The sequence below is a fragment of the Sus scrofa genome, chromosome 13 (assembly GCF_000003025.6).
Source record: "Sus scrofa isolate TJ Tabasco breed Duroc chromosome 13, Sscrofa11.1, whole genome shotgun sequence".
Lineage (NCBI taxonomy): Eukaryota > Metazoa > Chordata > Mammalia > Artiodactyla > Suidae > Sus > Sus scrofa.
Window position 1 is genome coordinate 162,280,381 of NC_010455.5, and position 14,544 is coordinate 162,294,924.

A 14,544-nucleotide genomic window follows, 5' to 3' on the forward strand; every position below is an offset into this window, starting at 1 on the left:
GTGAGACCAGGGATCCAACCCACAACCTCATGCTTCCTAGTCGTATTCGTTTCTGCTGCGCCACAACAGAAACTCCCATAAAAAACTATGTTCATCACTTTACAATTTTGCAGGGTTTTTGTTTGTTTGTTTGTTTTTTCATTTTGTTTTGTGTTTACCATCTTGGTGCAAGAGGTAGGTTAACTTCAGTGACTTCAAGAATCACTTAGGTAGCATGTTGAATGCAGATTCCTAGGCCTTGTTTCTCTGGTTCAGGCTGAGTTGATCTGGGGTGAGATCTGTGGATCTGAATCTTGATCACACCCACCTATGTGATAGTGACCAGGTTCTCCTACTAAAAACTACATTCTGAGATATATTGCCTCTCAGGATCACATTTGAATGCAGTTTGTCATTTAAGATGCTCCAAGATTTGCTTTACTTTACCTTTCCCCACTCTTATATAATAAAGAGTTAACATTGGCAGACCTTTGGCTATATGTAACAGGAAGAAAATGAGCTTTTTTTGGGGAGGCGGCCACACCCACAGCATATGGAAGGTTCTCAGGCTAGGCCACATCTGCCAACAACACCACAGTCATGGCAACACCAGATCCTTAACCCATTGTGTGAGGCCAGGGATTGAACCCACATCCTCATGGATACTAGTCAGGTTCATTACTGCTGAACCACAATGGGAACTCCAGGAAATGAGCTTTTATGTGTATATTTTAGAGCATACCACATTCAGCACAGAAAGCTAAACTAAGTGAAACTATCCAGAAGCACATGTATCTCAGAAGCATTTCTCCTCCTTGGAGGTACAGCAAACAAGAAACCAGAATGAGGAAAGACGACAGTACTAAAGTCTGGCCCCTGAAATATAAGCAACTTCTCCATATAGAGGACAATGATTTTGCAATGAGACCTGGATTTGGAGGTGAGTACTATGTTTACAAAACTCATGTGTCATAATCCATTGCACTGTCAAAATTGAGTTGAAAATTCAAAGCAATTAGGACCAAAACACAAGACCATTCATTTTGTTTTCATTTTTTTTGTTTTATTGTTGATTTACAATGTTATGTTAATTTTTTCTGCTATGCAGCAAAGTGGTTCAGTTATTGATTCTCTCCAAAATGAACAATTGATAATGTATGCATTTTAAATGAACCAAAAAGACTCACTTTTCTACTACATACATTATCATAAATTGTATGTGTTCAATCAATATTATGTGTTCAGGAGTTCCCATCGTGGTACAGCGGAAATGAATCCGGCTAGGAACCATGAGGTTGCGGGTTCAATCCCTGGCCTCGCTCAGTGGATTAAGGATCCAGCGGCAATGCCGTGAGCCGTGGTGTAGGTCACAGACACAGCTCAGATCCTGCGTTGCTGTGTCTGTGGCGTAGGCCAGCATCTGTAGCTCCGATTCAACCCCTAGCCTGGGAACCTCCATATGCCTCAGGTGCAGCCCTAAAAAGCAAAAAAATAAAGAAAATAAAAAATAAATAGTATATGTTCAAAAAATTGCGAATGTGGGAGTTCCCTTTGTGGCTCAGCAGGTTAAGAACCTGACATAGTGTCTGTGAGGATGTGGGTACAATCCCTAGCTTAGCTCAGTGCATTAAAACTCTGGTGTTGATGTGGCTGTGGTGTAGGCTGACAGCTGTAGCTCTAATTCAACCCCTATCCTGGGAACTTCCATATGCTTCAAGTGCAGCTGTAAAAAGAAAAAAACAATCATGAATATATATATATATATATATATATATATATATATATATATATATATATATATATCTTGCCTGTACAGCAATTTGTTCTTTTAATTAAAATCTGTAAGTTGGGTTACATGATAATATTCATAAAATCTTGTTGAATATTCTTATGAGCTGGAATTCCTGGCTTTTATGGGAGAACTAGGATACCAAATGCCATGGCTCCCTACCACCTTGGCTGAGATTTGTTCTTTTTATCACATCTAGCAACAAAAATGTTGGCGTGCCAGGCACTGTGCCAGGCCCTTTAATGCACTGTCTCATTCCACACTCAGAGAGACCCTGAAGTAGGCATTATCATAATCCCTAATATTCCAGTGTGGAAACTGGGGTTTAGAGAGGTTGAGAAATTTGCTCAAGGCCATAAAAAAGGCAGTAAGTGGTGGAAACAAGATGCTGCAATGGCTGGGAAGGAGAGCAGAAGCAGGCCAGATTAGAAAAATATACTTGAAATGAAGTTTCTTCCCCTCAGACTGTTTAACTTGCATACCATTGCATCACTGAGGGTACAAAATTTTTCAGAGCTACCCAGGATGTGGTAAAATCAGCCTGTTAAACTGAACTCTCTGCCTTGCTGCTAAATCCATCCTGACTCTCCAGGCATTGACCTCGGCTCTCCCATTCCCACAGTTGCTGGGCTGATGACTTTTCATGCTAGAGATAGGGAGGTGAAAGGAGTGAGGGTGCGGGGGGGTAAAAGGCAGGTTCCCCAGCAGAACAGGTACCACTTTCTGATAAATAACTAATCGTCATGGGGCAGGGAGAACTTGATACTCATCATATTGTGGTTATGACAAAGGGAAGCACAACAGATATGTAGGTACCAGAGAAAGCTTATTTGTTATCAGGTAAAATTAAAAAGTACATCAGGTAGCTGTCATCTTGAGGATTGTTTGGTTTTTGTTCTGTAATTTCCTGGAATCCATTGGGTTGCAGTTCTAAGGGTCTGGTTTTGATTTTATTAGGTTAAGGATGCATCAGCATTACTCGAGGGCTTCTTAACACAGATTCCTGGGCCCACCCACAGAGGTTTGATTCAGTAGATCTGGGCAGGGTCACCAGTTTTCATATCTTATAAATTTCTTGGTGATACTAATGCTGCTGGTCTGAGAATCACATTTGGTAATGACTGAATTAGATTGTCGGCATCAGATTAAATCATGGTGCGTATAACTCTTTTGTTTGTTTTTTACAGAGAATTTTTCACACTTATTGAACCTAATTTAAGATTTTAGAAGCCTCAAAATCAATCAGATTTTAAAATATGTACATTATTTTACTTATTTTTTATTTATTTTTTACCTCCTTTTTTTTTACATCAGTACTTCTCAGATGTCATTCTTAACACAATTCTAAAGATTCCTGAACTCTAACTACCATTCCCAACAGACCATTTCTTTCTTTCCCCCCAACCAAATTTGCCCAATGTTTGGGTGATATGCTCCACAACTATCATGCAAGAATTCTGAACCTTAGGGTCTATGACTGTTAAGAGTTTCTAAAATCTTTTCCCTACCACCATTTAGTTGGAGAAAATCTGACGAAGTTAAACTTGCAGGGTTCTGGGTCTTTTATGCCACTAGGGAGCGCAAGACACACAAGAATAGTTTAGGACCAGCGTCTCCAGAGTAGCTGTTGGCAGCTCAAGATGATATACTTCAACAGCAATTCAAAACACTGCCCTAATTCCTGTCAAGTTAGGTACCTCAATTAAATGAATTTCTCTCCTAGAGGAGAGTTTTTGTGGGTCTATTTGAGACTGTTGAAAGCCAGACAGATTAAGGAAACACTGCTGTCCTTGAATTTGGACCTTGAAACAAGCACTCTACATTTGTAGCTCAAATCGGTCCTAGGGCCAGAAGCCTAATCACCCGGGAGATGGTTAGAAATGCAGATCAGCCCCACCTGCAGGCTTTCTGAGTCGAAATTTGCATCTTAACAAGAATCCCAGGTGATTTGAGTACATTTCACAATTTGAGAAGCACTGTCCTAGGTTACTAAGAGCTGACCCTCTGCTTTTTTCTTAAACCATTTTTTACTCCTTCATTCTCCCTCCTCTGTAACATGGCCATCCACCAGGGGAAAAAAAAAAGAAAACATAAAATTGACCTTAAATTTCCACTCCTCTTGATCTGCTAGAGATACCTGTTAAGATTTTTTTTTCAAGCAATGCTTTTCCTGAGGCAACTTATTGGGGGTTATTAAAAATGCAATTGAAATGTGGTAGTGACAAGTGGCAGATCACCCCACGATTAAGAAATTTTTCCGACAATCATGGACTGGGGCTAAGTGGTATCCAAATGGCCTCTGTGTTCAGTCAGTTCAGGCAGAAAAATCCATAAATTCAGTCAGAAGTGTTAGTCTGGTAGCTCCATGAAATACAGTCCTTAACCTTCTCTTGTCTTGGTCAGAACAGCTTTTTATACCAGTGACCCTTTCTCTGTTCTCTCAAGCCTGCTTTCCTGGGAAAATCATCCTGCAGGATATAAAAGACAGCCTTAGATTTATCTTCTCTTTCTTTAGACTTGTAACACAAACACACACACATACTTCTTTCGTCTTGAGCTAAATGTAACTTCAGCACTTCTCCTGCCTTAATGTTTTCCTAATTAGCTTTAACATTAAAACCAGCTGCTACTGAAGTGTTTTTTTACTTTTATAAAGCATTGGAAGATTAATTGACTCATTATGTGGAAACAGGAGGATATAAATTTAGGGGAGCTTTTTGTTTAACTTAGGTTATAAATTGCAGCTCATTTTCTTTATTTATGTTTTCTGTACCCTTTACATCTCCCATAACTAAGGGCTTTTTTGTTTAAGTCTTTTAGATGATGATTTCTTTGTTTCTTTAAAGTGAAGTCAGTTCAACATCTAGATACTGGCCACTGAGTCAAAACAAAAGCTAACGTAAGAGCCACTGATGTAGTCTTTGCTTGTCAAACAGCGTGGCTCCCAGGCTGGTCCTCCTGTATGACAAACACAGACTACACTAATGACTTTTATTTTTATTTTATTCATTTACTATATTCCAAATGCATTACATAGAGTATTGATAAAAATATTTATGAAATTATTATTATCATGTTCTATGTATTACAGGACCTAATAGATACTGAGTAAGTTGGTTAAGATATTTGAATAGGGTTAAGCTAAGGATCTGGCATGCATTTTTTCATTTAGTTTTGTAGCAACTGTATTAGACATAAACCACATGTTTCCTTTATTTTACAGAAGAGCAAACTGTGGCTTAAAAAAATTAAGTTTGGTTTTAACTTGGGTTTATGTGGGTACAAATTTCATGGTTTTTAACCTGTTTGCTTCATTGCCACCTTCTCCCTGGGACTCAGCTCCTATTTTGTAAAATACATCTTGCCTTTACGTGCCCTTATCCTCCACCGTCTCCTCAGAATGTCAGAACACAGTATGCAGTCCTAGACCCAGGAGAAAATGCAATTGGGCACTGAATGCAAGGGAGACAAAAATGGGGTCAGATGGCATCTGAGGACAAACACTTCCCTTTGTGATGGAAGAGCTCATCCCACAAGAATAGAATAAGCATGTGGGAAGAAGAAAGTAGAAATCTAAAATGTTTCCAGGAACCCATCCCTAATGGACAAGCCATGTTATCATCACCCCACTATCAGTCCAACCTTCAGACAATCCCAAGGGCCCAGCACTTGTCCAATAAGGGCATGAATATGTCCTCATATGGTGGCTTTATAAGACTATCCCCAGGCTTGCAGAGATAGTCATCAGTCACAAAGTCTTACTTAAAAGTCATGAGATCCAGAATCCAGGGATTCTCTGTGAGAAGCACTGAGTCATCTTTTAGTGCAAAGGGAATTGATTGTTGGCATGTAGGACTGGAAATCCTGGTTTGCCCTCCTGGAGCAGATTTGCTTTTTTACTGAATTGCAGTAGCAATAGCATTTTTCTATGTCATTTATTGAGCACTGATTTAGTTTACTGTGTATTATTTCTAGTCCTTAAATAAGTCTCCAAGGTGAATCCTACTCCTCAAATCTCAGAGCCAAAGATACTAAGCTTAAAGATGCTACTGACCCCAGATCACATGTGAGTCACAGAGCTGGATTCAAACTCTAGTCTGGACTCTAATGTCAGAACTTTCTCAAGGATATTGTGCTCCCTCTCCAAGACCTCTCCAATTGCTTCAGTCCCTTGGAAAATTATAGTTAATGGGAAAATATACTCATCCTGAAAGGCCAGATAGGGCCATAGATGAGGTCTTCTCATGAATTTTTATTTTGATATCTTTAACGATTAAAGAAAAAACACAAACAAATCAATATAAAAGCATCATAGCTGAATCTGGTAAAGGAACAATATTGAGCTGTTCCCAAGTTAATGCTTAAGCATAAATATCATTAAATAAATTTTAATAAAATTGTCATTATTAACAATGCAGGAAGTAATTAGTCCAGCATTGGATGTGGTTGGTGGTTAAGATGCAAGTAAGGCAGTCCTATAGCCTGAAACAAAAATATGTTTTAGTGATAGGCCCAGTGCTTAGCCATTTGAAACCTTGTAAGTAGGAATGACATTAAAGGTTTAGACTTAGGGATGGAAGAGGGAATTCCGTGTTGATAAAGTGAAGGTGAATATCTCCAATTAACAAAGGGAGTCAGAGATGGTGGACAGGGACTAACGAGGCATGTCTTGTTTTATAATGTGTTGTACATTTAAAACATAACAGTTATGTGCTTTTTTACATTAGGTGCTTTATTAAATTAAACATATATGCTACATGTTACACATTCAGTGAATTATTAACCTCAGGAAGGAAGTTTTTCTGGCCTGTACCTTGTAAATCCCGGAATCTTGGCTGAAACAGCCACCTGGGATCCATCTAGGCAAGAGTTCTATTTTTTCAACAATAGTTAAAAGCATTGTTTAAGAAGATTATATTATTTGAGAATTGGTCACTGTTGAAAGCAAACATATGAAGACTATATGTGTAAATATACAAATTATTTTCTGTTTTTTAATTTTTCATTAAAGTATAGTTCATTTACAATGTATGTCAATTTCTGCTGTACAGCAGAGTGACCCAGTCATTTATGTATATATATATGTATGTGTATATATATATACATATATATATGTATGTATGTATGTATATGTATATTCTTTTTTTATTTTCCATCATGTTCTATCACAAGAGATTGGATATAGTTCCCTGTGCAATACAGCATGACTTCATTGCTTATCTATTCTAAATGTAATTTTGCATCTACTAACCCCAAATTCCCAGTCCATCACACTCCCTCCCTCTCCCCCTTGGCAACCACAAGTCTGTTCTCCATGTCTGTGAGTCTATTTCTGTTCTGTAGATAGGTTCATTTGTGCCAGATTTTAGAGTCTACATATTAGTTATATTATACAGTATTTGTCTTTCTCTTTCTGACTTAATTTACTAGGTATGAGAATCTCTAGTCCCATCCATGTTGCTGCAAATGGCAATATTTCATTCGTTTTACGGCTGAGTAGTATTCCATTGTATATATGTACTACATCTTCTTATTTCATATGCTGAGGGACATTTAGGTTGTTTTCACATCTTGGCTATTGTGAATAGTGCTGCAATAGCACATAGGTGTGCATGTATCTTTTTGAATTGTAGTTTTGTCTGGATATATGCCCAGGACTGGAATTGCTGGAACATATATGGTAGTTCTATATTTAGTTTTCTGGGGGACCTCCCTACTGTTTTCTATAGTGGTGGTACCAATTTACATTCCCACCAACAGTGTAGTAGGGTCTCCACAAATTATTTTAATATATATGTTGCATCAAATTTCATACACAATACCAAATAATGACACATCCCTTCAGACAGGAGCTCGTGAAAGCCTTTGTAAGAAGTAGCAAGGAAATGTCTTGGTGTCAGCCTGGTCTCTGGGCCCATGAGCCTGATTCTGTGTGACACGACTCTACACCAATCTTAGCACTTGTCTCTCTGAAGTTGCTCCAATTCTCACTTTCAAAACACTCTCAGCAAACATGTTTCTGAGGATGCTTGCTTCCTCCAAGATGCAGGTTGTGGTTGCTAATTATCTGGGAAGGGACATTTCTGAATATGTGGCATGTCTGTGTAACATTGTACCATAACTGTGTGCCTCTAGACATAGACCGCTGCACACTGCCCAAGTGAAAGAGGCTGTTTTGGTTTTTTTTTTAGCAAAAGATGAAATGCTCCCACATTTCCCAAAGTCATGAACTCCATGACTACTCCGCTCCCTGAAGTGTAGTAATATATCAGTAGATAATGAAAAAGTTTATTGTTAAAACTTAGAAAGTAATTCATTTGCAACATTGATCTCTCTCTACTTTAAATGTTTCCAAAATAATCTTGATTCCTCATTCTATTACCCATTCTTCTTTCTGAAGGGTCTCCTGTGCCAGTGGGTATAGATGTACAGGTTGAAAGCATTGACAGCATTTCAGAGGTTAATATGGTAAGTTTATCCATGAGATACTTTTTCTGGAAGGATAGAGTTTCAATAATATCAAAATAACTGGTATTTTAATAAATCATCTTAATTAAATATGTAATTTATTTTTTTATCCTTTGCTTAATAAAGTTGAAGTTGTGTTATTCTCTTCCATCCACTGCTCTCTGCCCCTGGTTCCAATGTTCATCACTTTCCTTTCTTCTCTTTTCCTTCTAATGGCTTTACAGTGTAGAGCACTGTAGGACGTGTGTACTTAGCCATGTGACATAAACCAGAAACAACTGGACAAGAATAAAGGGTGATCATAATATATGTGAAATATGAAATCATAACCAAAAGTCCTTACCCACAAAATTATGGATGACAACCTGATAGAATGCTTCCAAATTTTTCAATGAATACTAACTTTGCTTATCTGTAGACAAACAATAGCAGAGGACAAAGGATTTTTAAAACTTCTTGGGACTAAAAAATAATTATTAAAGTATAGTTGATTTACAATGTTGTGCCAATTTCTTCTGTGCAGCAAAGTGACCCAGTTGCACACATATATACACACATTCCCTTTTTTATATTATCATCTGCCATGTTCTACCCCAAGAGACTGAATATAGTTCCCTTGCTATACAACAGGACCTCATGGCTTATCTGTTCTAAATGTAATAGTTTTCATCTACTAACAAAAACTCATGGGACTAAAATTTTTAATTAAGAAAATTTTGTCCTTTCCCTTATATTTTCTAGAAACCTAGAAGAGACTGCCTTACTTTATTTTGCAATGGAATAAAATCTGCCATTTTCATGGAGTATTATGTGCAAACCACTGTCCCTAAAACTTTAAACTGATCAATTGTTACTATCTTCAACCTTCCTTTTAGCCTTCTACTGCTTTATTTGCCATTTTACACACCTTGCTTTTTTGTTTCTTCTTTCTCCTTCCCCTAACCCAGTTTTTGCCATTTAACTGTTTTTATATGTTAGTATCCCCTACCGTAATTTTTCCATTTTACTTTCTCTACTCCTACTCTAGAACTACCATGTCTACATAATTTACCAGAGTTGTGTTTCATTTAAGTACTTTTAAGGGTTTTTTTTTCAGGTGCTTTAAGAAATAGTCATAGCCACAGCTAACTCACATGCACAAGCTCTGCTCATATTCTGTTAATTTGTTAATGTCTCAGAGCTTCGTGTAGCCCCCTTTAGTATATTTTTCTATACCAAATAAAAAGTGCTTTATAATTTCCAACTTTCAATGTCCCTTTCCTTGTTCTTAACTAATTGATATATATTCTTATATTTGAATCACCTTGCCCTCTAATTTTGTTCTCTTCAGTTGTATTGTGTTTTCTATCATCATCTGTAGTTGTATTTCTTTCATTTCCTGTCAACACTGCGCCATGCACAAATACTAATAACAAGGACCCTAACAAGTATTTACTGGTAAGAGGCAGCTTTCAATAAGTTTTGATTTTGGTTGTGGTATCAATTTTGTATTTGGTTTGAATTTTAGGGGTTTTTTTCCTACCTCTCCCGAAAGTATTAGACAGTGTATGAATGCCATCTGATGGGGTCCATGCCCTTCAGTTTGCCCTGGAAACTGGCTTTCCTCTTAAATTTATCCTGCTTTGCATTCATTGATGTTTCCTGAGTGGTCCTAGTTCTGGGAGTCATTTGAGGTTGCAACCTTTAACCACATGCTTATTGACCTTCATTTTCTACCTTAAATATGGAAGCTTGGTTTTTGTGGGAGGTGGGGAGGGGTGTTAAAAATAAAACCAGGAATACCTCTTCCATGAATAGAGAGGATATGAATTATTTTCATTCCAAACTCCATTTTCCATCCGGAAAGATTCAGTCTATTGTTTATCTAATCTAGTCAATTCATGTACATTGTCATGTACATTAATCCCAGCATTTCAGTGCCTTTTCTGGAATCTATTATGGGTGTATTCTTGTGAAATTTAAAAAAATTGCCCTAGGAGGCGTTCCTGTCATAGCTCAGCAGTTAATGAACCTGACTAGCATCCATGAGGACTCGGGTTAGAACCCTGGCCTTGCTCAGTGGGTTAAGGATCCAGCATTGCCATGAGCTCTGGTGTAGGCGAGCAGCTCCAGCTGGGATTAGACCCTTAGCCTGGGAACTTCCATATGCTACAGGTGCAGCCCTAAAATGACAAAAAAAAAAAAATTGCCCTGGAATACTTTTTGGAATAAGTTATTTTATATATATCAACTGTAGCTTATATATAGTGTTTGCCATAGAATTAAGTTTTGAAACTTATATTCTATATATTATTTTAATATGCAAATACCACAAAGATGAAAATCTTTAAAAAAGAGAATAGAGATCTCATAAGGAAGCAAGAACTGGAAGATATAAATTACTTATATTGAAAAATCAAATAATCTTTTCATTTATAGTGACTCCTTCAACTAGTCCTTGCTTTTCATGATAATGCCAACTAGTGGCAAAGCTGATGTTTCATACATGTGCCACTGTCTGCCTTTTGACTTTATGGGCTCAGTGTTTGCCTAGGGAAACTGGGTATCTAATTCTTAACATATGCTTAGTAAACCAACCCATGCCGTAACTCACGCAATTCCCTATGGAGTAGCATGATGGTAATGAACGAATCATTCTATTTATTCACCCTCACCCTAATCCAAAATTACACATGGCTGGTGCTCCCGGATTCACCCAGAGCAATAATACAATGTACCGCTATCTGATCCTAAGAAAAACAAATGAACTCCTCACTATTTGATGACTTATTTATGGTTTATTCAGATTTGTCTTCCGTTTATGCAATAAATGTCAAAGTTCTGTTATATGTGTTCATTCAAGAAAAATCTGGGAGTTCCCGTCATGGCACAGTGGAAACGAATCCGACTAGGAACCATGAGGTTGCGGGTTCAATCCCTGGCCTCACTCAGTGGGTTAAGGATCTGGCGTTGCTGTGAGCTATGGTGTAGGTTTCGGACACAGCTCGGATCCCCCGTTGCTGTGGCTCTGGCATAGGCTGGTGACTATAGCTCCAATTCAACCCCTAGCCTGGGAAATTCCATATGCCATGGGTGTGGCCTAAAAAGCAGAAAGGAAAGAGAAAGAAAGAGGAAGGAAGGAGAGAAAGAAAGAAAGAAAGAAAGAAAGAAAGAAAGAAAGAAAGAAAGAAAGAAAGAAAGAAAGAAAGAAAGAGGAAGGAAGGAGAGAAAGAGAGAAAGAAAGAGAAAAATCTGAGTATTGTTGGGAAATAAATGATAGTAAGAAGCAACTGGGAAAGGTGAAACACATGATCATTGCCTACACCTAGTGACTTGAATGAAGATAGTAGAATTTCTGTTCAAACAAAACATTAAATGCAGTGTCTGAGAGCCAAATAAAACTCAAATTTTTGACCAATCAATTTCTTTTCTGCTAAAATAGTGTTAATACAGTCCCCCCCCCCCATCTTTACCTCCTCACAACTGGACTGCATGTTAAGAATTCAAATTCCTGAGCCTTACCAGATCAGAATCTCTGGGAACTAGCTTCTGGGGAATGTGCCGTTTTACCAAGTTGACGGGTAATTCTTTTGCACACTAGAATTCCAGCACCACCATTTCCTGGTATTCTTTCTGTCTCTCAAGCTGAGGGAGCTCATTGTCTCTTTCTCAGGACCTCTGACAACATGTTTCCACTAACAGCTCCAATAAATGCTGTGTCCAGGTTTTTGTGGGACTGTAGTTTCTTCCACTTGAGGAGGACTTCTTTATCAAAAATACTATAAATTTATGGATACAGAAGCAATTATAAAGGACTATTTATTTACAATGAGAAAAAAATCAAATGAAAATACTGGGCCATGGAGTTTCAGGTCCCTATCTTCTGTGTTCTCGTCAAGCGATTTACCCGAGTGCTTAGGTGGACATGCCACACAGTTATAACCTGTCTCCCTTCACCAATTTGAATACCTGATAGTTTTCAAAAACTCCCAACATTCACCAGAGTCCAAGTGAGGGATAGTTCATTCCGTGGCTGAAGCTCTGTAGCTTTATTCTAAATCTACCTGAAAATAGAATATAAGCCATCCAGGTATAGGTCATTAACACCCACAGAAACCAGTCAAGACTAAAGTATCAGTGGGTCATCCTAAACTGTATTCCTGCTGGCTTTGACTTGTCTCTTTTTCTCTCTGCCTAGGACTTTACAATGACTTTTTATCTCAGGCATTATTGGAAAGATGAAAGGCTCTCCTTTCCTAGCAAAACCAACAAAAGCATGACCTTTGACCACAGATTAATCAAAAAGATTTGGGTGCCTGATATCTTTTTTGTCCATTCTAAAAGATCCTTCATCCACGATACAACTGTGGAGAACATCATGCTGCGTGTACACCCTGATGGAAACGTCCTCTTCAGTGTCAGGTGAGGCTGCCTTACACCACGCCATCCACACCAAAGTTAGTGGGTCTCACTTCAGGCTAAATTCACAATAGTGCTGTATTTAGGAATGCTGGAGCTTGGCGCACAAGCAGAATGTGTGATTTTTCTTGGTCCTAACTTCTAGGTTTTAAAGTTTAACTGTATCCACTCTGGGCATATGTTGGAGAATGATAGGAAATGACGTTGGACAGGGTAGAGCTGAATTATGGAAAGCCTTAAGAGTCTAGCCTACAATTTTATAGCTACACAAAATTGCTTTTCCTCGTCACCAACTCTTGGATTAACTAAGTAATTCTGTTAACTATATCCTTCATTTTTTACAGGAAGGGAGAGTCACCATCCCTAATTTATTCATTTGAAAAATTTTGAAAATGAAAAAATTTTTTAATTTAAAGCATTTGTTCTGAAACTATGCTGTAATGGCCCTCTACACTTAATATACCATACATTCTTTTAGCCTAATGAGTCCAGTGCCTACTGAGTGGCTTATCATAGGTAATCTAAAAAATATTTGGTAAATCCAAGAAATTCTTTTTTTTTTTTAATGTCCTAGAAATCATAGAAAGATTAAGTGGTAAACTGGGAAAAAAAAAAAAAAAAGTTCCCCAAAAGATATCCATCTCCTAAACCCTGGAAACTGTGATGGTTAACTTATTTGGGGGGAAAAAAATCTTTGCAGATATGATTCAATTAAAGGTCTTGAGATAGGGAAATTTTTCTGGATTATCTGGCTGGGACCAAAATGCAACATAAGTATCCTTGTAAGAGAAAGGTGAAGGAAGGATTTGACACACATGGAAGAGTAGAAGGCAGTGCGACCTTGAAGACAGAGTCTAGAGTGATCAATCACCAGCCCAGGAAGGCGGGCAACAGCCAGTGGCTAAGAGGCAAGGAATGAATTTCCTCCTCAGAGCCTCTAGAGAGAGCGGGGCCCTTCTGACACCTTAATTTCACTCCAGTAATATTAATTTCAGACTTCTGGCCTCCAGAACTGTGGAGAGAATAAATTTCTGTTGTCTTAAGCCACCAAGATTATGGTAATTTGTTACAGTGGAAAAAAAGAAATCAATAGATTATTTTTGTTCATTTAAAAACACCCTGCTGGAGTTCCCGTCGTGGTGCAGTGGTTAACGAATCCGACTAGGAACCATGAGGTTGCGGGTTCGGTCCCTGCCCTTGCTCAGTGGGTTAAGGATCCGGCGGCAATGCCGTGAGCTGTGGTGTAGGTCGCAGACGCGGCTAGGATCCAGCGTTGCTGTGGCTCTGGCGTAGGCCGGTGGCTACAGCTCCGATTAGACCCCTAGTCTGGGAATCTCCATATGCCACGGGAGTGGCCCAAGAAATAGCCAAAAAAAGGCAAAAAAAAAAAAAAAAAAAAAAAACACCCTGCTCATTTCAATACAAAGGTGCTGTTACCAGCCATTTCATAAACACTGTCAGTGTTTTTTTTTAATGCAGTTAAAAGAAATTTTCATAGGATGTTTAAATCAAAAGTAGCATAGGACTCCAATAAGCACTAAAGTTAAGCCTTACTAGGAATCAGAAACCCAAAAGCACCATCTGGCCAAGGAATCACCTGTGTTAACTTAATTATTTTGATGAAGGGATATCCACTAAAGAATTAATTCAGTGGATTGTCCTTACCCTGCACATTCCAGAGAAAGATTTGGCTCCTGTCTGGTTCCTGGGAAATAACCTACAAACCCTTGGAATATCCTGTTTGATAAGCGTGTCTTTGTTTACCGAAGGCCTTGAGCCACATAGTATCAACTTGACCTCTGGAGGAGCTGAAGACTAGGGAAGCTCAGCGAGAACTGTGGGACCAACTCACAACTAATAATTTGGACCCCAAAGCTCATGTCACTTCCATGCTTGGCAGTACTCCCTGC

General features: G+C 38.4%; 1 protein-coding gene across 1 annotated transcript in view; it reads left to right on the plus strand.

Annotated features, from left to right (window-relative positions):
- GABRR3 (gamma-aminobutyric acid type A receptor rho3 subunit) overlaps nt 687-14,544 on the plus strand; it is a 38,393-nt gene continuing 24,535 nt past the window's right edge. Inside the window, exons 1-3 of the mRNA XM_021070697.1 lie at nt 687-919; nt 8,169-8,236; nt 12,414-12,637. Coding sequence (XP_020926356.1) covers nt 769-919; nt 8,169-8,236; nt 12,414-12,637 — 443 coding nt within the window. The 5' untranslated portion in view covers nt 687-768. The remainder of the gene's footprint in view (nt 920-8,168; nt 8,237-12,413; nt 12,638-14,544) is intronic.